Source organism: Canis aureus, chromosome 8 (assembly GCF_053574225.1).
Source record: "Canis aureus isolate CA01 chromosome 8, VMU_Caureus_v.1.0, whole genome shotgun sequence".
Classification (NCBI taxonomy): Eukaryota; Metazoa; Chordata; class Mammalia; order Carnivora; family Canidae; genus Canis; species Canis aureus.
In genome coordinates this window covers 54,185,812-54,210,414 of record NC_135618.1, presented here as the reverse complement: position 1 = coordinate 54,210,414, position 24,603 = coordinate 54,185,812, and the positions used below count along the sequence as shown (strand labels likewise).

The following is a 24,603-nucleotide window of genomic DNA, read 5'->3' as shown; positions in this document are numbered from 1 at the left end:
TGCCACATCCTCCTCTGTGCTTTCTCCATCCTTCCCGCCTCAATTGTTTTCCAAGGATGGATGATGGACCCACTGTGAGCCAGGCGCTGGGTTACCTAGGCCCTCCCTCCCCCTGCACAAGTTCTGTTGTTTCTCCACCAAAATGTTCCCTCCGCTTGCTTTCCGGGGTCCACTGAGCCCTTGTGGCCACACGGTCGCCCAACTTCTGCCCCCTGGCGGCCATCCCGAGAGCAGCGCCCGAGGGCTCCCGCCGCCCCGGGGTGCCCCGTGGTCCGCTCCAGCCCGGGCCCGCCGTGCGCCGGCGCCTCGCAGGTTCGAAACAGTTGGGAGTTGGATCCACTCCAGCTTCGGCTCCGGGAGGCCCCCCTGAGCGGCCTGCCCCCCTGGGGCCATGAAGCAGGCCGCCAACAAGAGCTGGAAAGGTAACGGGGCCGTGGGCAGAGGGGGCCGCCCTGGGACAAAGGCTCCATCACTTTGCCTCGCCTGTAAAATGGGCACATCACACGCTTGGCCTGGGAGGCGGCCGCTCTCCATCATCTGTTCACTTTACATACTACTTTACATACAGTAAGAGCCCCCTCCCCATTCTTAGTATAGCTTCGAGTTTTGACAAACGAATACCCACGTTAAACAGCCACCATCATGGCACGATCAAGATGTGGAACGATTCCCCACCCCCCCACCCCCGACCCCGTTCCCCAACCCCCCAATGACTGCGCTGCCCCTTTGCCGCCGGCCCGCACTTCAGAGCCTGACCCCGGTGCCCATCTGCTTCCCGCAGTCTGGCCCTTTGCACGGAGAATGTCATAAAAGTGAAATCCTCAGAGGCTTTTGAGCCTGCCTTCTTTCAGCCTTAGCCCCGGCGTCTTCTGAGACTGGGCTTCCCAGGTTGGTTTATCCCATGCACATTTATTTAACTTGCAAGCTGAGGTTGGAACTCCGACCCTGCCTGGGAGGCCACTTCTCGGCATGTTCAGGAAGGCCAGGCTGGAGAGGGTATGACCGCTCCAAATCGCTCCTATAATCCCGTCAAGTCTCCAAAGGTGGTACCTTCTTTATACGGGGTTCCTTTATTTTCTAGAGAGGCTCTGTGGTTTGGGGGAGAGTGAGGTTGAAGATGAGCAAGAACGCTTGCCTAGAGGGAAGAGCCATGAACCCTCCCCAGACCTCCACACCTGGGGGTGGGGACTGGGGGACCCCTCCCTCAGCAGTGGGGAGGACTCCAGGGGCCCTCAGAGCACCACCTTCAGGTGGATTTGGCGAAGGTTCTCGCCAAGTAGCAGTTTGTCACTTGGCCTTAAGGAAAGGTGTGCTGAAAATGAATGTCCCCCAGAAGTTTCCTGTGTTCTGAAAATGAGTCTTCTGAGAAGCTTCCTCTTGGGAAAATAACTTGTTTTACACCACCCCACAGTCCTTGAAACTTTCCTTGTGACAATTGGATCTGTAGAAAACATGTTTTGACACCCCTCCACCACCACCCATTGTCCCAGATTTTCCTGCCAAATGATCTTTTCCTACTATTTCCACCGTCATTGCCATGGCATGCTTGGGTGATTACAGCAACACTGATTTCCCACTTCCACACTGGACCCCACAATCCATGCTCTACACAGAAGCCAGAGGGTGGGTTTTTGTTTTGGTTTGGTTTTAAGAAAATGCAAATCTTACTGTGTCCTGCTCAAATTGCTCCTAAGCTTTTCCAGTGAGGTAAGCCAATGAAGCAGCCCAGGTTGGCTCTGCCTTTGCTCCTAATGCCTCCATCACAAGTCTCTATGTTCTTTCTTGTCCCAGAGCCTTGATCCCATGTGATCCCTCCCACCCTCCTTTGTCTAAACATTTCCTGTTGGTCTTTTGGACCTCAATTCAAATTTGACTACCTTCCCTACCGGATACCTGGTCCTTGTGTCAGCTCCCCTCAGAGCTCTCTGTACTTCCTAGCATGTGTTACAGTTGGTTACTCAACATACATTTACATGACTGATGCCTTTCTGTCTCTTCCACGAAGCTGGAAGATCCATAGGGCAAGAAACTGCTCTTTCCTAGCACACTGCCTCCTTCAAAAAAAAATCATCAAGTGGACAATTGATAACGGACAGTGATTAAGCACTCGGCAGGTGCTAGGCGCTGTGCAAAGCCCTTGAGTGGTCTCGTTTACACTCCCAACAAGCCTGCAAGCTAGACACGTGTTGTCTTCACTTTACTGATGGGGAGACTGAGGAATAGAGAGGTTGAGGAACAGCCCCAGGCGTCTGGCTTTAGGATCCCCGTGGTAACTGTCATGCTGTCGTCTAAGTGACTGGAATGAAATGTCTCCCTCTTTTTTATTAGACAAACAAATCGACTTCAAGGTCAAGTCATCTGTACACAACTTGAGCAAAACTCAGCAGACCAAACTCACCGTTGGGAACCTGGGCCTGGGCCTGATCATCATCCAACATGGACCCTACCTCCAGATCACCCACCTCATCAGGAAGGGGGCTGCGGCCAGGGACGGAAAACTCAAGCCAGGTGACTGTGGTCTCCCCTGCCTCCCTCCTCTGCCTTTGAGGAGGCTCCAGTTAACAGGTTTCCATATAACCGTAACAGTGATGCTGATGTTGTTTGGCAGCTGATTTCTGTGGGCCAGCCAGTTGCTATCACTTCATTGGCTCTTGCTGTTGTGCGTTTTTATTCATTGAATGCTTACAAGAAGTCTCTAGGTAGGAGCCTTTATCATCCCCCTTTCACGGGGAACAAAACTGAGGCTCAGCGCGATTGAATTCTTGCCCAGGTTCACCCCACATGCAGAGGCACAGTGGCGCTCCAGAGTTTGAGGCTCTCTGTGGAGAAACCCTTCTTTCAAAGGCAGTATCGTTCATTGTTACCATTCAGATGCATTAATTCAGAATTATTCAGACCCTCCTGACAATCCCTGAGCTAGGTTCTGCAGTAAACCACCTTATAGATAACGAATTAGGTATTAATAACTTGCCCATGGTCACACCAGGGATCAGGGGCTGGACCCTCTCTGTTAGACTTCGGAGCCCAAGGGCTTTATCCATACCTCTCTGTTTCTCTTGTCGTTGATGAATTTTCCATTCAGCGTAAGACATGTTTTCTGGTGTCTGCTCCAGTTTAGCAAGTCAGGGAGACGCAATGGGCTGGAAGGGTGCTAAGAGGGAAGAACCATCCAGTTTCAGTTGGGCCTGAATTCATGCCCAGGCTCTGCCACTTTGTAGTTCTGTGACCTTGGGCAAAGTCATGTAATCTTCCAGGTGTATCCTAAATCTCTAATTTAGGATAATACCACCTTCATCAGAGGGGACAAGGATTTGGAGAGATAATCTTTATGAAAGTGCTTTGAAAACTACAGTTCTCTGGGAATACTGGCAATCATTTCTCTGAGGCTGTTCGAGTTTCCAGACTTGTGTCTTTTTTTTTTTTTTTTAAATAAAAAATGATTGTGGTACAGGAGCCCCAGTGGATTAAGCCGCTGGTTTGTAACTCTTGTTACCTATTAGAATCATCTGGGAGTTTATAAAACTGAGATGCTTAATACCCATCTCCCCAGAGGTTCTGATCCAATTGATCCGGGGCCAGGGATGGTTTCAAAGCCCCTCCGGTGATTCTAAGTGCAGGTCAGGTTAGAAGCAGTGGATTAAAGATGAAAATAATTAAATGATGCCATTATGAAAGTTTACCTCACCTTAAAATCCAAAACATTTTTCTCCAAATGTCACTACCTGGTGCCGGGGCACGAAGTGCCAGAAAGAGAGTTCTGGACTTTCCAGACCAAAAAAAGTCCAGGAGAGGTTGTGTCAGCTTTTCTGCTTGTTCTCCTCAGCTTTTCTGGGGTCAGGCGACAGATGCTAGTTGATAGCCAGAGCGCACACTGGCTGGACTGAGACAGGAGAGTGTATTTACGCACAAGAAGCAGGCAGGACCTCATGGTGCGGTCATGGGCTCTGTGAGGTCAGAGGCAGTCTTTAATTCGTCTTTTAAAGCCAGGACTTAACCTACAGTGCTTGCACAGTTGCTATGTCTGCTTAATAAACAAATAATAAGTATTTGTCGCAGCCATTGTGCAAGGAGTTTCCGCACCTATGATCTCATTCAATCTTTGCACCACTCCTGGAAGGGAGGTAAACTGAGCCAGAGGGTTAGAGAGATGAAGGAACAGGGTTGACACACAGAGCTGGGACTCAAGTCCATGGCCCCTGACTGGAAGTAAAATTTCAGTACCAGAGAGTCCAGAGTCCCAAATCTCTTCAGGATAGGTCAATCACTTCTCTTCAGGGGCTTGGTTTCAAAGACCCGAATTCAGTGCTTTTGACATTGATGGAGAATTTCAGAGGTGACAGTCCCACAAGCCTGACATTTCTTTGACCCTATGACCTCCCGTTCCCATTATTTGTTATTCAGGTGCTTCACATTTTTCTTTTCTGGTGTTTCAAAATAGGGTTTCAACTTGATTTCCTAGTTTAGTGTTAGTGTATTCTAGCTAAACTTTAAATTCCTTTTGCCCAGTATGGCTTTAAACAGCCCCTGGGGGGCGCCTGGGTGTCTCACAGTCAGTTGAGCATCTGCCTTGGGCTCAGGTTGTGATCCCGGGGTCCTGGGATCGAGTCCTACATCAGGCTCCCCAAAGGGAGCCTGCTTCTCCCTCTGCCTATGTCTCTGCCTCTCTGTCTGGGTCTCTCATGAATAAATAAATCTTTAAAAAAAAAACAGACTCTGACACCTAGAATCTTAAGAAATTATTATAGCTTTGAAGGCAAACACAGGTCGCGCACTGGCCACATTCAGTAAGTGTTTCCTGAATGCCTACAGTGTGCAGGGGTCCTGCGAGGCACAGAGGTATACAGGTGAGCCAAACAGATATGGTCTCTAACCACAGGGAGCTTATGGAACTCACAGCCTCATCGGGAGAGATGAAGAAGAAACAAAATCTATTTTTTGGTAGTGGATTGGCTTCCACAAATTTGATTTAATATAGGTAATGGAGACAATGTTTGTAATAATGTAGTTCCTAAAGCCCATTAAAAGAGGAAAAATAAAGTGTAATGAGGTTGGTGTTCATAAATAGCAGATTGGCATTTCTTTATGAAGGGCAATGTTAATATCTATTGCCGGAGTAATCACATTCATACAATGACATGTTTGGTTTACAGCCAGGATGGTCAGGGAATGAAGCTGTTTATTTTCTGCCCTCTTGATAAAAAAACACCCTTTAACAATGTAATTAAGCAGAATGCCAAACCATAGCTTTTAGCTATAAACACCCCTTTTAACATTAGGCACGTAAGCTCATCCAGTGAGGGGTTTTTGTTGTTGTTGGTTGTGTTTTTTTTTTTTTTTTTTTTTTTTGCCATTGTAATTAACCTCCATAGGATGAACAGCTATTTCAGACTGCACACTCCGCAGGTAGCTGGGAGAAGCTGGTTTCATTTTGAAGTTAGCTGCAGATACTTGGCTGGTTTTACCCTCTTACTTTCTAAGACCCAAGCAGGTTTTCTCCACTCTTCTAAGTATTCATTTTCTTTACTACTTTGAAACTGAAGTTTCTGATAGGATCTAGCACTATGGGAGTTTGTCCTTGGCATTCCCTGGAGGCTTCCTCTGAGATTAGCATAATTCTCAACTACACCACAGTGGGGTGTGGTATCAGAGAAGGTACTTCATCCTCTTTTCTCCTTGGAGGTTAGGCTTCAGCTCTCTTGGAATGGGGGTGTTTGAGGGGGCCCTGGCTTCCCTGGAGCAGAGAGATGAACACGCCCTTTGGGACTTCATTGGAGTCCCTTCATCCAGTGTTAGCTGTAAAGCCTCCATCACCATTTGGCAGGCTGTTAGTTCTAGTGAGATCTAGCTAAGACTTTACCCAATGTGAGCCCTTAAAAAGTAGTTTCTTTGTATTCCTTCCTCTCTTGCTGCACGTCCTTGTAGTCAGGATTATTTGGTGCCAGCAATAGAAAACAGTTTTTATTAAGGCACTGAATTTAGAAGACTCAGTCTGACAGAACTGCTAGAAAGGCTGGAGAACCAGGCTTGGAAAATGATGAGAACAAAGGACCACGCATAACCAACCCTGGAAGCCGGGTTGCTCCTGTCATCCCTCTTCATCGCCTTGCCTGCTTGGGGTTCAGGGACCCAGGTGGGAGTGTCCAGTGCCTGGATCTCTTTACATGTCCCTGCTGTGCCTGCTGGCGGTAGGGAGGTGGGCACAAATGAGTATCATCCACTTTGGGGGTCCAGGGGCTTGCCGTCAAGGTGTGGTTTCCATCACACTTGCAGGGGTTTCAGAAGCTCCATACTTGACCATCACACTTCTCTCCAGGTCCAGTAATGCCCCAGACTGGGCCCCCTAGCTGTCAAATCCCTTTAACCAACATACTCTCTGTGTAGGCATCCTAAGCTTAATTATTATTATTATTTTTTCGTAAGCTTAATTAAAGCATGCTGAATGTCCAGTGTTTTTCATGCAGAATTATTTGCTCAACTAATACTGTGCAAGATAGAAAATTAAAATCAAAGTCTTGAATCTTAATACCAGAGGAGGACACTGGAAATTGCCAGGCAGGTAGAATAAAAACTAGGTCATTTATTCGCTTAGTGTGTTTTTTTTTCTTTGATAGCTATTCATTTTACCTGAAACAAACACATTTTTAGAATCTTAAAGGATGGTTCAGATTATAATTTTTTTTTAAAGATTCTATTTATTCATGAGAGACACACAGAGAGAGGCAGAAACATAGGCAGAGGGAGAAGCAGGATCCCTGCTGGGAGCCTGACACAGGACTCGTCCCAGGACCCCAGGATCCTGCCCTGAGCCGAAGGCAGATGCTCAAGCACTGAGCTACCCAGGTCCCTGGTTATAAATGTTTTTTAGCCTCTGTCACACCAAGGACCAAAGAAATTCATTAAAAACATGATATAATATTTACCGTTACACTGTTATTAAGAAACATCTTGCGTGCATTCTCCATTATGCAAAGGACACCCATGTCACTGAGATGACTTTTATTTTTATTTTTTAAAGATTTTATTTATTTATTCGTGAGACACACAGAGAGAGAGGCAGAGACATAGGCAGAGGGAGAAGCAGGCTTCATGTAGGGAGCCCGATGTGGGACTTGATCATGGCCTGAGCCGAAGGCAGATGCTCAACCACTGAGCCACCCAGGTGTCCTGATCATTTTTATTAAATAAAGGCTGAAGCCTGGTTTGGGTTCATAATGAACCAACAATATGAAGCCTTAAGATGAAACAATTCACAGTAAAGCCAAAAGTGGTATGAACCAACTGACCCATTATCTTAATTTTACTGATAATTTTCTCCCTCTTTAGGTGATGTTCTGATTAGTGTTGGCCATGCCAATGTGTTAGGATATACTCTTCGAGAATTTTTAAAACTTTTGCAACACATCACCATAGGCACAGTGCTACAAATCAAGATTTACCGATATTTTATCGACATACCCCCAGAATGGAAAGAAATCTATGATTTAATCCCTGAGACCAAATTCCCAGTAACACGGTAAGTAGTTTATCTTAGGAAATCTTTTGTTATGCTAGTACCCCGGGGTCTGTGAAGCACTGGGTGGGTCTTGGTTTCATGTGAGAATGATCAGTTGGCCCAGGGGAGAAGGGATAGGTGAAACCAGCACAATAATTTGGTGGGTTCTAAATCCCTCTGGAAAAGTACACTCTACAGGACCTAATGTGAGGCAGATTAATGAAAGTGAGAGCCTTGAACCTGGAGCTATAAAAAAGAGAACCATTCAGGGGAGGAGCTCTGCCTCCGAAATCTACCTGCAATGTGTCCCCTTGTCCAGAGTCAGCTTTAAACACCTGCTGTGAATCCCACTCCTTCATTTGTCTCCCACACATTCAACTTTTTTCTAGCTAGAGTCTTCTCGATAACATGTAAGCCTTTTTTAGGCTTCTGCCACCTTCACAAGCCCCACCTTGACTCGGCTGCCCTCTTCCTGCCCCCCTAGGACAGGAAGACACAGTCCTGTTTGTTTGACTTCAGACATGTGGAAAGAACTGTAGCAGACGTGGGCCATTTCCCCAGATGATTTCCCAGGTGCTCTGCCCCCTACCACCTCTGTGTAGGCCTCTTAGCAGGGCCACTCATAGCCCTCATATTCCTGATTCCAGTGGATCCTTCTCAAGTCTTCATTGTACTTGGCTCCCGAGCAGCATTTGACACTGTACAACTCCCACCCCCCCTCTCCTGTTGAAACACCATTTTCCCAAGGCTTCTGCCTTAGGAGTTCCCCAGGGCTGAATCTTTGGCTCCCTTCTCTCAATCTTCTGGGCGATCCCTCACTGAGGCCTGTGGTTTCTATCACTCTCCAAATATGAGTGATTTTCAGTTTGTATGATCTTCAAACCTTGTACACTTAAACCCTTCATCTTCCACTTGATAGCTCCATTTGGGTGCAACACAAATCCCTCACACTCATTATGCCAAAAAATCAAAGCCAGCTCACTGCTGATCTCCCAGTGGTCCTATCTTACTGGAGGAGCATTTGCCTTGTTGAACAAGTCAGAAATTTAGGATTGTGCTAGATTTCTCCATCTCCCTTGTTTCCACCCAAAATAATCACAAAGACTTGTCATTTTACCTTCTAGTTGTCTCTCACATTTGTCCATTATCTCTCTGGCCACTACCATCACCCCAGTCAGGGCCACCATTTGGTTTCTACCATCTACTCCTGTCCTCTCTTCATTCTCTACACAGAACAATTCTTTTACAATGCAAATCTGATTGACGTGTTCCTGATTAAAATATTTTATCCAAGAGGCTTTCCTAAATTAGTGTTAAAACACTGTCTGGTCCACCCATCATATGCTTTCAAAGTAACCTGTGTATCTCCTTCACAGCATTTATCCTAATTTCAGTGAAGTAATCTGTATAATCCATTGTTTACTATGTTGCCCTGGGAGAAAGTAGACTGTAAGGCAAGGACTAAGTGTGTGGTTATGCTAAATTTGCCACAGGACTTTCACATGGTTTCCCTTATTCAGAATGAATGAAAAAATCTGGATTTGAAGCTCAGGCTAATCACTTGAGAGCATATTTATCTGGAGCTCAGGTGTACCAGAGACTCTTCTGAGGATGAGATGTGTGAGGAAGTTCTCTTGAATATGAGATCATTTTCCTTTAATGATGAGTTCGGTGCTCTGATGCCAAGAGTGGTCCTTAATAATTTGACAGGATTTCTGAGCACTAGTCACTACAGCTGTGTATCTTTGGTTATTGGGATGGGCTCAAGGAAATCTGGCTAGGGACTTTACTAAGGACTAAAAAAAAAAAAAAGGCCCACATTGCATAGATGTTACTTCAGATATTCCAACTTGTGGTCCAAGGGGCTGATATGGCCAACAGATGTGCTTTGCTAGTCTCCCAGAGCATTTTAAAAAGCCAGAATAGCAGTGACTTGTATAGAGAAAGGCAGATCCGTGGGGGCTTTTCCAGGGGCCAATGTTCTTATTTCTCAACCTGGGGATGTGGCTACCAAAGTGTTTATATATTTTTTCATTAAACTATTTATATATTGTTCTGTATATTTCAAACGTTTTAAAATGAAAAATATTTGAATTAGTTGCCAAATTTACACATCTAAGATTTCACGGAAAGAATCTGCTTCTCTGGTTTCTCCCGAAAAATCAGAAGATGGGCTTGCATCCCTACATGGTGATAGTGGGCTAGAGCTGTCCCCTTAGAACAGGCACAGACTGGGGACAAGGTTTTCCCCCAATAACCAAACCACTCATGATTTAGCTAAAAATTATTAATGATAACATTGCTTACAATGTGGTAGACCCTGCTTCCAAGCATTATACCACTTAATCCTCAGGCTAATGCTTTTTATTATCCTGATTATAGATAGGAAAACCAAAGCCAAGAGAGGTGCATGTAAACTTGACAGAGGTCACAGGGCTAAGTGCGGCTAGGCCTGTCTCTAGAACAGCAATGTTCAAAAAGAACTGTGATGGTGTCAATGTTCTCTATTTGATCTGTCGCATGTGGTAGCCACTCCCAAGCACCTGTAATGTGAGGAATTGCAACTGAGGAATTTTAAATTTTATTCAAGTTTAACCATTTAAATTCAGCAGCACAGCTGGAGGACCCTGTGCTGGAGAGTGCAGCTCTCAGGCCTGAGTTGTTAATCATTTGTTTATAGAATGAATGTTTCTTAGCAGTTGTTCAGAGTCTGAGATTCAAAATACTAAAATCTAAGAACGGCAGACTGACCAATCAAAAGCAAAGAAGAAACAGAATAGCACAACTCAAGAATGAGGCTAAAGCCCAGACTTAGGACCAATACCAAACACTTTCTGACTCCCTTAATTAAACAAAGCATTTTATATCTAAGGCACTTTGGTAATTTATAGGGATGGGGCAGGGAAGGAGCAAAAAGGGAAAGAGAAGGCTTATTACACAAAGCTGGTATGACCTTTTTCAGAAGCAAATGGCACTGTGAACATTGGAGAATATTGCACATAATAATCTGGACAGGCCTAGTGGTATATAAACTGTTTCCAACCAACTCTGACCTCTGCTGGCTTGTGGCTTTATAATCTTACTTCAGTTGAAAAAGAACATAGCTCTACTACTTGTTCCTTATAGTTACCTAATACAGAGTTAACAAAGGATATTCTTTGCAGTCTGGAAAAAAAAGTAACTTGGATTTTTTTTTTCCCATTCTTGTGCTGTTCAGGAAGTCCTGTGCATGTTTGAAAGCAAACTGTTCTAGTCCTGAGAAAATCCACATTTTAAGACTAGTGGCTCTCAGTGAAAATGACTCAGTTACTAATTGTTACCAGAAGAGATAAGCTTTAGGAAAACCTGTTCCAATTCTTGGAAGCAAATAGAACAGTCAGAACTGCAAGAATATTAGTGATAACGCAAGCCAGTCTGAAAGGCTGGTGAGGGGGATTGTGGGGGAAGAAAACGATTTCCTATTTCCCTGTAGCAGGACAGATGTCCCAGAGGGCCATAATCACAAAGACCAGGATGAGGGGGAGCAGGAAACAGCACTTTGTTCAGGCTCAGGAACTGCAGGCATTAGAAAGGTCATGCACTGCCCAAGTTTCAACAATCAAGAAAGCCAGTAGCTGGAGATATGAGGGTGGTCTGGCTTGCCAGGCAGGCGTCCCCTTCCTTCCTCATTGCTCATGCGCATCCCTTCTGAAGCTGTGTACTTGGTCAGAGAGGACAATTGTTCTTTCATCAAGGGTGTACAATTAGCTGTGCTCCTCTGTTGGAACCTCCAAATGAGCTCTCAAGAAAACCAACAGTTGGGGCAAGTTATATGGGCAGCCCCGGTGACATGGGTTTGGCGCCGCCTGCAGCCTGGGGTGTGATCCTGGGGACCCGGGATCGAGTCCCACATCGGGCTCCCTGCATGGAGCCTGCTTCTCCCTCTGCCTGTGTCTCTGCCTCTTTCTCTCTGTGTCTATGAATAAATAAATAAAATCTTTAAAAAAAATAATAAAAAATCTTTAAAAACATTTGGTCAGCAACAGAGAAGTGGAATAGTGAATGAGACACATCTGGGTGCAGAGGGTGTTGTATAAATCTGTTTGTAAACCCCAGAGAGAGGCAAATGATGATGCTTAGGGGAAAAAAGAAGACTCAAAGATTTCTCAATAACTAGTGTGTTGAAGATCTTAGAGGCCCATTGGTTTCTGAATACTCTGGAAATGGGTAATATCCTGTTATTGCTGACTCAATGTAACCCATAAGAGAGCTCTGTGGAGGAGATGGCCAGGTTGACCTGTCCTTCTGGAGGGAAATTAACCTACACTTTAAGGCCTGCTAATATTCTGGTCAGTAGTCTGGCTTAAGTCAGTACAAAGCAATATAAAATAAGTTACTTAAGGCAGAATTTGATTTACACTTAGGAATGGAAACAAATGTAAAGGTATCTTTAAAGAGAAAAATGTCAACAACACAGAAAGTGCTAAAGCTAACTTATATCCTTTCTTTTAAGAACCAAAGCCACTTATAAGACATCTTGTTAGGGGATAATGAATGTTTAGACAATTAAAAATCCATTTCTTTCACTATTTTTTTCATTTTAGCACAACAACGAAAACTAAGCAGTCAAAAGATGACTCCTTCACAAGCAGTGATGAAAATGAAGATGTAGTTTCAGATAAAAAACTGAAGTATTATAAATATTCACAGTCCACTGGGCACCAGTCTGCAAGGAGACCAGTGTCTATCTCCAAAGAATGGCATGGATATAAAAAGAAGAACCATACCATTAGTGTAGGAAAAGACATTAACTGTGATGTGATGATTCACAGAGATCTTAAGAAAGTGAGAGCCCCTTCTCCATACTGGACAATGGTGAAGCGAGACAATGAAAGTTCCTCCTCCTCCACAGCCTCCTCCACCTCAGATGCATTTTGGCTGGAAGACTATGCCCACGTTGAAAAGGGCAAGGGTCAACCTGTATTGAAAGTTGCTTAGGAGCAGTTTGTAAATTGGTGATCTTGAAAACACCCAATTTTTGTGCATTGCTATGTACAGGTTTGCTATACTTAACAGGAATATGTGCAGACTTACCACTTCTTTCACAAGTGCATTGTAATGCCTTCAGAGACCTTCTTCAATGATATCCAAACACTTCCCTTGGGTCGGACAGGCCTCACTGCCTTTTCTCAAAATAGCAACATCATTCACATCATTAACACACTCCCTTTGGAGAAGAATGTTTCATCTTTTACAAATGTAGCAGAAGAGTACAGGACCAGAATGTCTAAACATAGAATTTCACTTTTTAAGGTAAGTATCACATTTTTATTTAGATATTTAGTTGCTCTTGTTTTGCAAACTTCAAATGCCCTACTTATAATAAGTGATGCATTTTCTGGCTAGTTGTTCATGTAATAATTTTTCCCCCTTAGCCCTAAGAAACAGAATAGAAACAGACAAGGGAGAGGGAGAAGATAAGGAGAAAGACAAAACTCTGTCACACAGTGAAGATAAAACTGACATAAAATAAGGCAGTGGAAATATAGAATATGATTAATAGGGAATTTATATTCTTCAGAAATAACTCTATTGTGAAAAAGACAGAAAGGGGGTAAAACCCAGACTACTTAATAGTTCTGATCCAAAAGGATAGATTTTAAAAGGATAATTATTGATGGCTTATCTTTAAAAGCCATCAATATTATCTTGATTTTAATAGTTTCTGATGTTTCTGGGCTCTGTTGTTATACTCCTGTTCTGTTATAGCATCTAAGACAAAGATCTCAGCATATAATAAATACTTTATTAGCCAATTGCAAAGATGCAAGAAAAACATTTAAACAGAATGTTTTATTGACTTTAAGTCAGTTGGGAACAAAAACCTGTATTTATGTTCTAAGACATTTCATCTCATTGGGGAAAAAAAGATAAATGTTATATTAGAGATTTTTGACTTTCATGTGTTTTCTGCTCTGGGTTGAGAAAACGTTCAGCTCTTCCCTGAAAGATGTGTTTCAGTATTACAACTCATCAACAAAAGGTGTATGGCCCAAATTTCCACTTGCTGCCATGGACTTCCGGCCAGAAACAAACTTCTTTGCAGCCTTTAAATAAAAAAAAGAAAAAAAAAGAAAAATGAATGGAGATAAGAGGATGTATTATCTAGTAGACAAACTTATTTTTCTGTTATTTCAAGAGTGTATGGGCAGGGCATCCTGAACTAGCAATTCTGGACTAAGCTCTTGTGAGGGTCAGTGCGTTATTCTAATTTGTGACATTGTAAGAAAACAAAGCTTAGCTGTTCCTTTGAATGTTCCCTCCTATGTGTGACTGAGAAAGTGTGGTGCTCCAGATATGAGGAGAGCTATTAAAAAGGGGAAAGGGAAAATCTCACTGATGTTGCAAAATAGGGCGGGCAGAGTTGGCCTCAGGCCGGGCAGTACTTTCCTGTTCTGTATTACCATGGCAAATAGTCTTGAGTTAATAAAAATACACCGTTAACATAAAAGTTACTGTGTTCTTTATGCCACTATTTCAAGTATAGAGGCTGGTTGTTTAGGTTGGATGTACTGCCACAAGTAGCAGCCCCTACATTATCTCAGTTTTTTCATGGGGAGACGGTGGGGTAGTGGCAGCCAGGGCTGGGACTCACATGATGATCATATACAAGAGGAAGAGAACCATTTGGAAGAGTATGAAAATGATGAACTTAGGGGCCAAGTGAAATCAAGTCAAGGTTGCTACCTTAAAATAACCTGTTTCTTTTTTCTATCCCCGCTGCCCCTACATAAGGTAGAGCTGTTCATGAGAAGATGGCTGAGACCTCTAACAACGCCAAAGGAGTCGACATTTTTAATATAGGAAGAAACTGGGAAAACCCACTGATTTTGGATTTATTCTGTAGTTTACATATTTGTTAGGCACCGTAAAGAATACAAAAAGGTATAAGACGTAGTCCTTGCCCTCAAACAACTCAATCTCATAATTATATATGTGAAAAAAAATACAGCAATAGCAGGAGAATGTCTTCGGTTGAGAAGACAAATGGAAATCTTGAGATGCTGGATGGTGCAGGACTGGCATAATAAAGTTCATTTCTTGGGAAGGAGAAAAAAACGCCAAATTCAACTATTAGGTTGAATCACATGAAATGGCCAATATTCAACTCTTCCTGACCTCTAAGAATTTTAAATGGTTTACTCTGGTACTTTTAGTTGAATGAGGAAGACACACACCCTGAGTTGACAAGGAAGCCATCTATGGAAGTGATGGTAATGAGCCCTCCCGCCTCTGAGCCAGGCAGAGAGGCACCAAACAGTAGGATATATGGCCCAAAGGAGCTTATGCATTCCTTCCAAAATTGGATCATTTAGGTCAAATTATTTGATGTTAAATCATAAGTTTTCATTTGCTTACATTTACGATATCAGCGTCAGCTACGGAATCAATCTGCTGAAGGACCGTGGCTGGGGGCGTGTACGATCCAGCAACCAGCGCCTGGGACCCGACTTCATCCAGGAACCCCTCAGAAGACTCCACTGACATTAGGTAGGCAGCTTTCAGCTTGTTCCTGTTCAGTAAAAGGTATGTAACTAAGGCAAAAGCCAGTTTTAATAAGAGCAAGGAAATTTTAAAGTATGTTCTCAAACTCAAACCAAATAAAATATGTTCTCGAACTCAAAGATGTTTTCATAAATACACAGATTAATAGATTTGAAATCTTCCAGGCCTAAAGCCCTCCCTTCTGTGTCTTCAGTTAATCAATCATGTTATTATTTGATTATTTAGAAAGCTGTCAATATAAGATTATACTGGAAACCCAACAGACTGCCTTTTGATTTTACACTAGAACTTAGACTTTAATTTTTATTTCTTTAAAGACTATTTTAATGCGAAGTTTTGATTAATGAAGTAAACTCTTGCCTCATAATACTTTTCTGGTGATGATTTTAGGCATTTCTATTAAGCAGACTATCTATGTGGGGTCTTAAGGCACTGTTCACTTGTAGAATATTAATATTGTGTGCTGATTCTCAATCTACCTGCATCCCCCGAGGCCCACTGCTACACTGAGATTTGTCTCAGTGAGGATGGGGCGTGATTGAGAAGGCAAGTGGGGAAGGACAGTAGAGGTCTTACGGTCTTTGCTGCTTAAATATGAGCACAAAGCATGAATTTGAAATAAAAATCCAATTCATAATTCTCTCAGAAACTGGTGTTCAGAAAGGCACTCAAGTAACTTAATAAACTTCCCTCGTCTGGAACTCTGTAGCAAGACTTCCATTTACACATAAGCAAAATTTAATGCAGCAGTTTTACCACATTGTCAGCTTAATTAAAATAAGACTTAACCTCTTTTTTTTTTCTACCCAAGAGAGGCCGCGGGGCAGAGGGAGGAGAGAATCTCCAGTAGGCCCCACGCCCAGTGAGGAGTCCAATGCAGGGTTTGATCTCACGACACTGAGATCATGACCTGAGGTGAAACCAAGAGTTGGACGCTTAACAGACTAAGCACCCCCAGGGGCCCCAAAGATTTTACCTCTTCACTCTAGGTGACAATCTGATCACCAGAGGGGCGGTGGGTGGGGGTGAAACAGGTGATGGGGATTAAGGAGTGCACCTGCTGTGATGAGCACAGGATGACCTATGGAGGTGTTGAATCACTATACTGTACACCTGAAACTAACATAACACTGTATGTTAACTAACTGGAGTTTAAATAGAAACTTAAAATATTTCTTTACCTACCATAAACTTTACCAAGAGATTATCAGTTTGTTCCTTCAGCAATGACACCTTACTTTCTTTCCTTTCCTATAGGAAGACTCATAAGAACCTTACAAGAAAAAGTATCAACCCCATCAAAACGGCAGAAAAGAAACATATCTTGATATTAGTAGCTGAAATTCCATTTTCTACATGTTGCCATACCTTATAAAAACTACACTAAGCTACGCTTAAGGAAATACATTTTCTTAAATAAATTAGAATTGAAACCAATTTTTAAGTAAATCTAGGGTTTCAATTTATTCTCACTGTGTTTTGTTTCTGGTGCAATCATGAAGAACAGCATCCTATTAACCAACCTTGGTCCCATGTACATAATATTTAATAAACTACTGTGCTTATTTAAGAGATGCAATTTTTTTAGTGTGTTCAGTCTAACAGAAGTAATAATGCTAATGGGAACAGAAATGACCAATAAGTTGTCCCCTCTTGGGTAGTAATCTGCTCTGTCATACTTCCTTTGTGGACAATACTAAAGGGGATCATGAAGATAGTCTGAGTTTCATGATTCACATTTTGAACTGTCCTAAATGGATGAAGTCAAGTTTAAGTGTTTTAAACTGACATATGAAAAGGCAAGCTTGGTCCAAAGTATGCCTCTTTTGTTAGAGAAACTCCCCAAACTAACCGAGTGAGGTTTTGCTGGCACTCCCAGTTGCTGGAATTCCCATAGTGGGAATTTTAAAATCATCAAATAGGAGACAGATATTTCAATCTTTTAATCAGACACAGTGATCATCCTTTGTCCATAGTGAATACCTTCCAAGACCCACAGTGGATGCGTGAAGCCATGCTTAGTACCAAGCCCTATATGTACTATGTTTCTCCTACATACATACCTATATTTAACTTAGGCACAGGGGAAGATTAACAATAACTATTAATAAAACAGAACAATTTTAACAATATAATAAAAGTTATGTGAATATGGTCTATCTCTCTCATTTAAAAATATCTTATTGTCCTGTACTTACCTTTCTTCTTGTGATGTATGAGATGACCAAATGCCTATGTGATGAGATGAAGTGAGATGAGGGACATAGATGTGCTGTGACATAGTGTTCAGCTACTAGTGACCTGACAATAAGTCAGGAGGAGGATCACCTGCTTTCAGACCATGGTTGATTGCAGGTAACTGTGGAAAGCGAAACCATGGATAAGGGAGGACTACTGTATCTTTTTTGGGTCTATCAAATCAGTAAAGAGGTAAAAAAAAAAAAAAAAAAAAAAAAATTGCCAATGGTTATGGCACAACAGGTACTCTCATATACTGGTGGTGTGATTATAAACTGGTACAACCTTTTTATGTTGGGACTTTGAAATACAAAAATAAAAATATTATACACACACACACATATATTTGAACAGACTTTCATTATAATATTTATAATTCTTGACCCAGTTGGGAATATATACCAAGAATGTGGTATGAAATACAAAAATGTTTTAAAGCCAAAAATATCTTTTACAGTAGGAAATGTCCAACAAGTATATTTTGATACACCTATTGATATTGTTTATGACACATTTTTAGTAATCTGAATAAATGGAAACATTATGATGTTAAAAAAAGAGGAATCATTGGTAAGGAATGAAAGATCGTTTTTGACTTATTTCCAAATTTCAAATTTCTACCATAAACATGCTTATATACTTATAGGATATAAATATATATAATAATAGTAACAATTATGTTTAGAAAGCATAAAATGGTCAAGAAAATAAGCAAAATGTTGAAAATTATATCTCTAGGTGGTATAAGATGTGGGTGTGTTTCCCTTTTAAATACTCTCTGTATCTTTCAATGCTTTTGTGTGTATGTTACAATAAAAAATACAACTTTCAAGGGGACCTGGGTGGCTCAGTCAAGTGTCTGCTTTTGGCTCAGGTCATGATCTCAAGGTCCTGGGATAGAGCCCCAACTCAGGAAGGAGTCTGCTTCTCTCTTTCCCTCTGCCCCTCGCCACTGCTTGTTCTCTCTCTTGAATAAATAAAATCTTAGAAAAAAAACCTTTCAAATAGGCGAAACACAAAAAACAGTTAATACTGAAACATACTTGGCAACCTGGACATCTACACTGGAAAGGTTTCCTTGAGCAACTGTTTTTACTTGATTATAGGCAGCCTTGATAACCTAGGATAGATAAAAGAAAGCTGGTCATTTTTGATCAGTGCCAGTCTTCCTGAAGCAATCAAATGCTTCACTACTGAGGCAAAAACACAAGGTGGAAGGTTAGTTCCATAGAAACAGCACTTGGAATTCTTGCCACTATGTGTTCTTTATTCTTCCAGTGGTCCATAAAGCAGCTGTTTGTACAAATTTATAGTATCCAAGTAGCCAAGCTTTTTTAGAAAAGTGGCAGAAAATGCCAAGATGGTTTAGGAAAAGCAAACACAGAAATTCATAATTGCCCTTAAAGAATAAACACTTTTTAAAATTTCCCCAGACTTTCATTATGCAATTAATACTGCTATCCCTTACTATTCACTAAGAAGAAGGTAGTAATTTATACATGGCCGATTTGTAAAGCTTGTCCATGTCTGGGATGCCAGAGTCAAGGAGGAAGCAAGTTCAGTAATGTGGGTAGGCATTTGGCAAATATTTGTTGAATAAATTCATAAATCCATTCAATAATTTTCTCCAACCCAACTTTGGCGCCATCCTGGGTCACTGACCTACCTCTAATCACTTAAATTCTAGGACCTCCATTTCCAGTGCATTTTAGCTACCCATTTCCATAGCCACACCCGACCTGGATATAACCTAAATTTGCCCTCCCTGTGAAATCATCAATTCCAAGACCCCTGACCTAAGTCTTTAATCACACTGTCCTTGTTCTTCCACCTCATCATGATCTTTAATTCCTTGGTGTGTCCACTTTTTATCAGGCCCTTTGGCTTCTCTATCTGGCCAAGATCCAAGATTCATTCCTTCAGTCCCTCTTGCCAGTGTGCCCCACTCCTTTTCCATATGCCCATGCTTCTGACCTGCCCACTTTGCATGCTTCCAATCTTGGATTAACCCTACAATCTGTCTCCTCCATTTCTCCATTGGGAATACCACTGAAGAAAAACTATGAAATGACTGTAATACATGACAATATGTGTAATAAGTAACTGCAGTACAAATTTGTAGTCTCTCACCTCTCTCACCAGGAGACATTTACATGTCTGTCGATCCCCACTCTGTGTGTATCCAGCCATTCACTTGTCCCAAATCCCATTATTTAAACTCTCCTGCCTTCTCTTACTCTCAAGATCTGACTTAGCTTCCTCACTGGGATGTACTTTTGCATCTTTCCAATATCCTCCAAAACATCAGCGTTTGTGTCCAAGGCTACAATGTCCACTTGTATACTCTGTATCCCACCTGTTTGCACTTTTTCAGACCTGATCCATTTTAAATTTCCTAGCAACTACACCTGCTCCCATCTTTCTTTCCGTTAGGTATGAATTCTCTCCCAACTTAATCTCTCAGTGTAAGCTCTCCTAAAACTACCACCCAGTAAGTCTGAGCTCCACTTGCCTATGCCAACCTCACATTTCTTTCTTCTCATTCATTCCTTAACACTTCTAAACACTCTGGTAAAAACTCTATTACCAATGATGTCCTGGTTTATTATTAACTATTGGGGCTCTCTGTGGTAACTAAATGGACATTAATTCAGATTGGATCAAAATGGTGTTAACTGTTCTCTCTTTTCTGGTCTCCAAAAATTTCAGTTTCTCTTCTTTTTCTTTCTGTTTTTTGGTCCATTTTCCTTAGTCACTTGGTGGCACGCCCCAGAACTGGAGCTTTGGTTTTCTTCTCCTACAATCTTTCACACACTATCCTGACTTCAGCACAATTTCTGTACTGAAAACTCTGGCCTTGATGTCACTGGAGTTCTCAATGAGAGGTCCCAGAAACAACTCAATGCCACCTGTCAAAACAGAACCAAAATACCAAGGAGACACTTCCTCCCTTTTCCCTGAAAGCAGAAGTATACATTTGTAAGTTCCTTGCACAGCAGACACACTCTAATGAGATCCACTATATAAAGAGCTCCAGTAAGTCATGGCTTTCAAACACTCCCTATTTTTACTAGAAAAATGTTAATGGAGGAAAGACACTTTTGAGAGATAGTGAGTTTGCAACTTACATCTCCAGCTGCAGGAGCCTGTGAGATAGTGTAAATCCCAAAGAGGCCGGAATCAGAGTAACTAGCGTTAAAAGCAGAAACCTGAAATATAATGAAATTTTACTGCATGTCACTTTATCAGGTAAAAGGACACAATTTTCCAAAGAGACGAAAATTTGGGACCTTCAGAGTATAAGCAAGAGAAACTAGTATTTCACATAACCAGCTATATCAGACTGAAGTGTTTCATGTACAGGTTACTTTTGTTTTGTTTTAAAGATTTTATTTATTCATGAGAGACAGAGAGAGAGAGAGAGAGAGAGAGAGAGAGAGAGACAGAGAGAGAGAGAGAGGCAGACACAGGCAGAGGTAGAAGCAGACTCCATGCAGGTTGCCTGATGTAGGACTCAATCCCTGGACTCCAGGATCAATCACATCCTAAGCTGAAGGCAGACGCTCAACCGCTGAGCCACCCAGGGGTCCCCAGGTTACTTCTTTTGAAACCATAATGGTTTTAACTTTTTTCATTTAAATATTTATTAAACAGATTGCTTGCTTCACTTTCTGAGTATTTTCTAACCTTTGATGATTAAAGGTTAATGTAAATATTACTTTGTGACAATTATTATGGCTGAATGGTACAGACTGTGGGCTTTGGCATTAAACAAACCTGCTTTCTTCCCTCTGCTACTGCTGGTGACTTTTTTTTTTTTTTAACCAGTTCACGTACACTTCTACACAAAGTTAAAGGGTTGGGGGGAAATGTCTGCTTAGTGGATGTTATTCAGGTATCCAAGGCAGCCACAGGTCTCTGGATAGCAGGGGTACTGCTGCCTGCAGTCTGAGCAGAGTGTTAAGTTCTGGAAGGTGATCGCAAATGCTTAGTATCATGTTTGCCAGTGTTTATGAAGATGATTTACATAAAGATCACCTGATCTGTTATTAAAAATACAGACTTTCAAATTCCTCTAACAGATTTACTCACTCAGATCCCTATAGATGCAATCTGGAAAAGCCACATTTCAAAAATAATTCTAGGTGATTCTTATGCATGTTAAAATTTGAGAACCACTAGCTCAGCCCATATAGAGCACAAGAAGAAATGTTCTTTAATGTTTTGAAGTTTAATTACCTTTTTGAGACTCTCTTGTTCATACCTCAAATTTCTGGCCAAATGCTAAAGTAGGAATTTCTGTTAAATTACATCACTGGGGGGATCCCTGGGTGGCGCAGCGGTTTGGCACCTGCCTTTGGCCCAGGGCGCGATCCTGGAGACCCGGGATCGAGTCCCACATCGGGCTCCCGGTGCATGGAGCCTGCTTCTCCCTCTGCCTATGTCTCTGCCTCTCTCTCTCTCTGTGACTATCATAAATAAATAAAAATTTAAAAAAAAAATTACATCACTGGGATTAAACTCCATCCACCCAGAAGCATCATTAATATTCAATGGTGAAGACTAGCATGAAGAGAACAGAGCAGACCATGAACCAGGAGAGAGAAATTGTAGAGGGAATTTAAAAAGCAGCAGCTAAATTTAATGTAGGACTAATTTAAGGTAATGGTTTTCAAACTGTGCTCCAGGAGGGAACTCCATGGTTCTGTACAGAAGGTTCCAAGGCTTTCAATGTTAAGTAAACATTAAAAATTTATTTAAAAGTGAAAATTTTTATGCTCAGCATTGCAGTTGGGAAACTGTATGGGATAAAAAAGGTTCCTCTACTTAGAAAAAGAAAAAAGTTTGAAAACTATTATGTAAGAGAGAAAAACTCTCTCAAGGCTTGATATACAGGAGAACCATTTTAGATTTCTTTTTTAATTTTTTTTTTTTTTAATTTATTTATGATAGGCACACAGTGAGAGAGAGAGAGAGAGAGGCAGAGACACAAGGCAGAGGGAGAAGCAGGCTCCATGCACCGGGAGCCTGACGTGGGATTCGATCCCGGATCTCCAGGATCGCGCCCTGGGCCAAAGGCAGGCGCTAAACCGCTGCGCCACCCAGGGATCCCCCATTTTAGATTTCTAAGTCAACATGACCATACATAATAAACTTTCCTCAAACCAAAAGCCTGATTTATGGCCTGCCACATATCACTGTACATCTGCTTTGTGAATGAGTAGCCTAAAGGAAACTATGTTGTCCTTAAGATACCGATCAGTGCTCATACCCCCTGCACTTCTTTATAGTAAAACTCATGATTCCTGCCCAGATGCTATTCTATGATCTTTTAAGGTTTTACGAGATATAAAAAGTATATGATTCTGTAGAAACTGTTCATTCTACAGAGCACTTTCTTCCCTGTGAAGAACATGTTTCCTGGGCAAGGTGTCCTGACTTGTGCTCCAATAAAATTTTCTTAGCTTCAGAGATTCTAAAAGGTCTGTTCATCTTATGTTGACAATATTAAACAGAGGAATGAAAAGTGAGGTGATTTTAATTCTACTCAAGTGTCCAATGGTCAAAGGCTACCTACTTGTGCCATGTACTGTTGTAAAATCGTGAACAATATTAAATCCTATAATTTAGTATATTTGTTGCCCTTTAAAGGCTTATCATTGAAGGCCATGTGGGGTATTACATTGGCCAAACAATGGTCATTCATTAAATTAGTAACTGCTGACATTTTACATTCTCTTGATTTGAATATCATTATTTTGAAAGTTTTTCTGTCATAAAAAGTGTGTTCTAGAGTAACATGGCTTTTTGTTACAATTTCTTTTTAAATCTCAAATTGGAGGGATAAGTCTGTAAAGTTTTTCGTGTATGATATACATCTGGTGGGAAAACATGAAGAGCAATGAAATTCATGAAGTAGGGGTGCCTGGAAGGCTCAGTGGTTGAGTGTCTGCCTTTGGCTCAGGTCATGATCCTGAGGTCCTGGGATCGAGTCCCGCATCAGGTTCCCCTCATGGAGCCTGTTTCTCCCTCTGCCTGTCTTTGTCTCTCTCTCTCATGAATAAACAAATAAAATCTTAAAAAAAAAAAAAAAAATCATGAAGTAGCCACAAGAACACAAAATGACAGAAGAAAACTTAGAAAATAGACTAATTACAATCTAGGAAAATATTTAATATCTAAAATTTTGTTCTAAAGGGAACTGAAGTATGAAGTTTCTAATTTTTAAGCATTTCCTTCTTTCTATATTAGAATAATTGAAAAGAGAGGAAGTTTTCTATTAGACCCTATCTCTTCAATTTTACAAAGATTTTCTTTGTTCTTACCTTAGATTTTAAGAGCAGAGTAACAGGACTACATCATACACAGTAAGCCTTTAAAAACAAAAAGGAGAGATGTTGACTACTCAGACTCACATCAAATGGCTGGTGAACTCCCTTGGCAACAGCCTGGTATAGGGAACTGGTGGGATTGCTGCCCCTCTTGACGTGTGGTCCAGCACCAAGGACATACTGGAGAACACTAAATGCATTTGCTTCTGTACTTCCTATGGCAGCACCTTCTGCTACAAGAGCCGCATGAACAAGACTGTCTCCATTCTGCTCTCGGATTTCACCTGGTACCACATAAGGAGAGAGTAAAGAATAAAGGGGCTTTGTCATCACTTGTTTTATTCTTTCATATTTTCTATGACGAAGTATTAACCCACTAAGATTAAGATTTTCTGTGGCCTGGTGCTCTCAGCATGCCATCCTGTTCTCCCCATAACACACACATGAAACATATTTAATACACAACACCCAAACAATCTAGTCTTTCCCTTCTATACTGAGTCTGTTTGGTGGTAAGTAATCAGGCCTATCCCACTCCATTATGCTATTCTGAAGGGGAACGTCCTTCTGATAAATCAGCTCTAACAGAACAAAATGCTTACCTCCACGGTATCTGGCCTTTGCACCAGGTAAACCAAGCCCGCCCCTCATGTTGAGAAACTGTTCCGCAACTTGCTTTAGAACAGGGTGACCCACACCTATTTCAATAGAAACAAAATCAAGCCAGAACCATAGTTTTTAAAATACAATTATAACATATAGGTTTTAAAAATACGTGATTATACAATTCAAGTTATTACAGAAATAGTAAAGAAAACAAGAGCCCCCCACAGTGCTACTCTCCCAGAGAGTCCACTTACAGTTTACTAATACATATTCATCTAGCACTTTTTCTACATACGTACTCCTCATTTTCTTTTCCTTTTAAAATGGTGTTATTCTATTCATATCGCTTCTAACTTGTTTTTGGTAATTTATATCTGAGTGAGTGGTCTA

At 41.6% G+C, this 24,603-nt stretch overlaps 2 protein-coding genes across 10 annotated transcripts in view; one reads left to right on the top strand and one right to left on the bottom strand.

Moving 5' to 3' along the window:
• The first annotated feature begins 279 nt into the window (after nucleotides 1–279).
• PDZD9 (PDZ domain containing 9) lies at nucleotides 280–23,939 on the top strand. Of its 8 annotated transcripts, none has more exons than XM_077906939.1 (7): nucleotides 280–422; nucleotides 2,329–2,508; nucleotides 7,324–7,513; nucleotides 12,076–12,784; nucleotides 14,267–14,416; nucleotides 14,905–15,022; nucleotides 23,607–23,939. In XM_077906939.1, the coding sequence occupies exons 1-4, from the start codon at nucleotides 392–394 to the stop codon at nucleotides 12,467–12,469; spliced, it is 795 nt and encodes a 264-aa protein (XP_077763065.1). In that variant the 5' UTR covers nucleotides 280–391; the 3' UTR covers nucleotides 12,470–12,784; nucleotides 14,267–14,416; nucleotides 14,905–15,022; nucleotides 23,607–23,939. The 8 variants fall into 8 exon arrangements, with proteins under 8 accessions (XP_077763065.1, XP_077763064.1, XP_077763063.1 ...); XM_077906938.1 differs by having other exon boundaries at nucleotides 14,905–15,058; XM_077906937.1 differs by lacking the exon at nucleotides 23,607–23,939 and adding an exon at nucleotides 16,295–17,464 and having other exon boundaries at nucleotides 14,271–14,416.
• UQCRC2 (ubiquinol-cytochrome c reductase core protein 2) overlaps nucleotides 13,258–24,603 on the bottom strand; it is a 25,208-nt gene continuing 13,862 nt past the window's right edge. Inside the window, exons 9-14 of one of the 2 annotated variants that reach the window (XM_077906933.1) lie at nucleotides 24,210–24,305; nucleotides 23,692–23,891; nucleotides 20,404–20,484; nucleotides 18,319–18,395; nucleotides 14,891–15,044; nucleotides 13,258–13,578 (exon numbers count right to left, since the gene is read on the bottom strand). In XM_077906933.1, the coding sequence (XP_077763059.1) occupies nucleotides 13,495–13,578; nucleotides 14,891–15,044; nucleotides 18,319–18,395; nucleotides 20,404–20,484; nucleotides 23,692–23,891; nucleotides 24,210–24,305 (692 nt within the window). In that variant the 3' untranslated portion in view covers nucleotides 13,258–13,494. Of the gene's footprint in view, nucleotides 13,579–14,890; nucleotides 15,045–17,235; nucleotides 17,397–18,318; nucleotides 18,396–20,403; nucleotides 20,485–23,691; nucleotides 23,892–24,209; nucleotides 24,306–24,603 lie in introns of those variants that run through there. The other variant, XR_013385027.1, reaches the window with a different exon arrangement.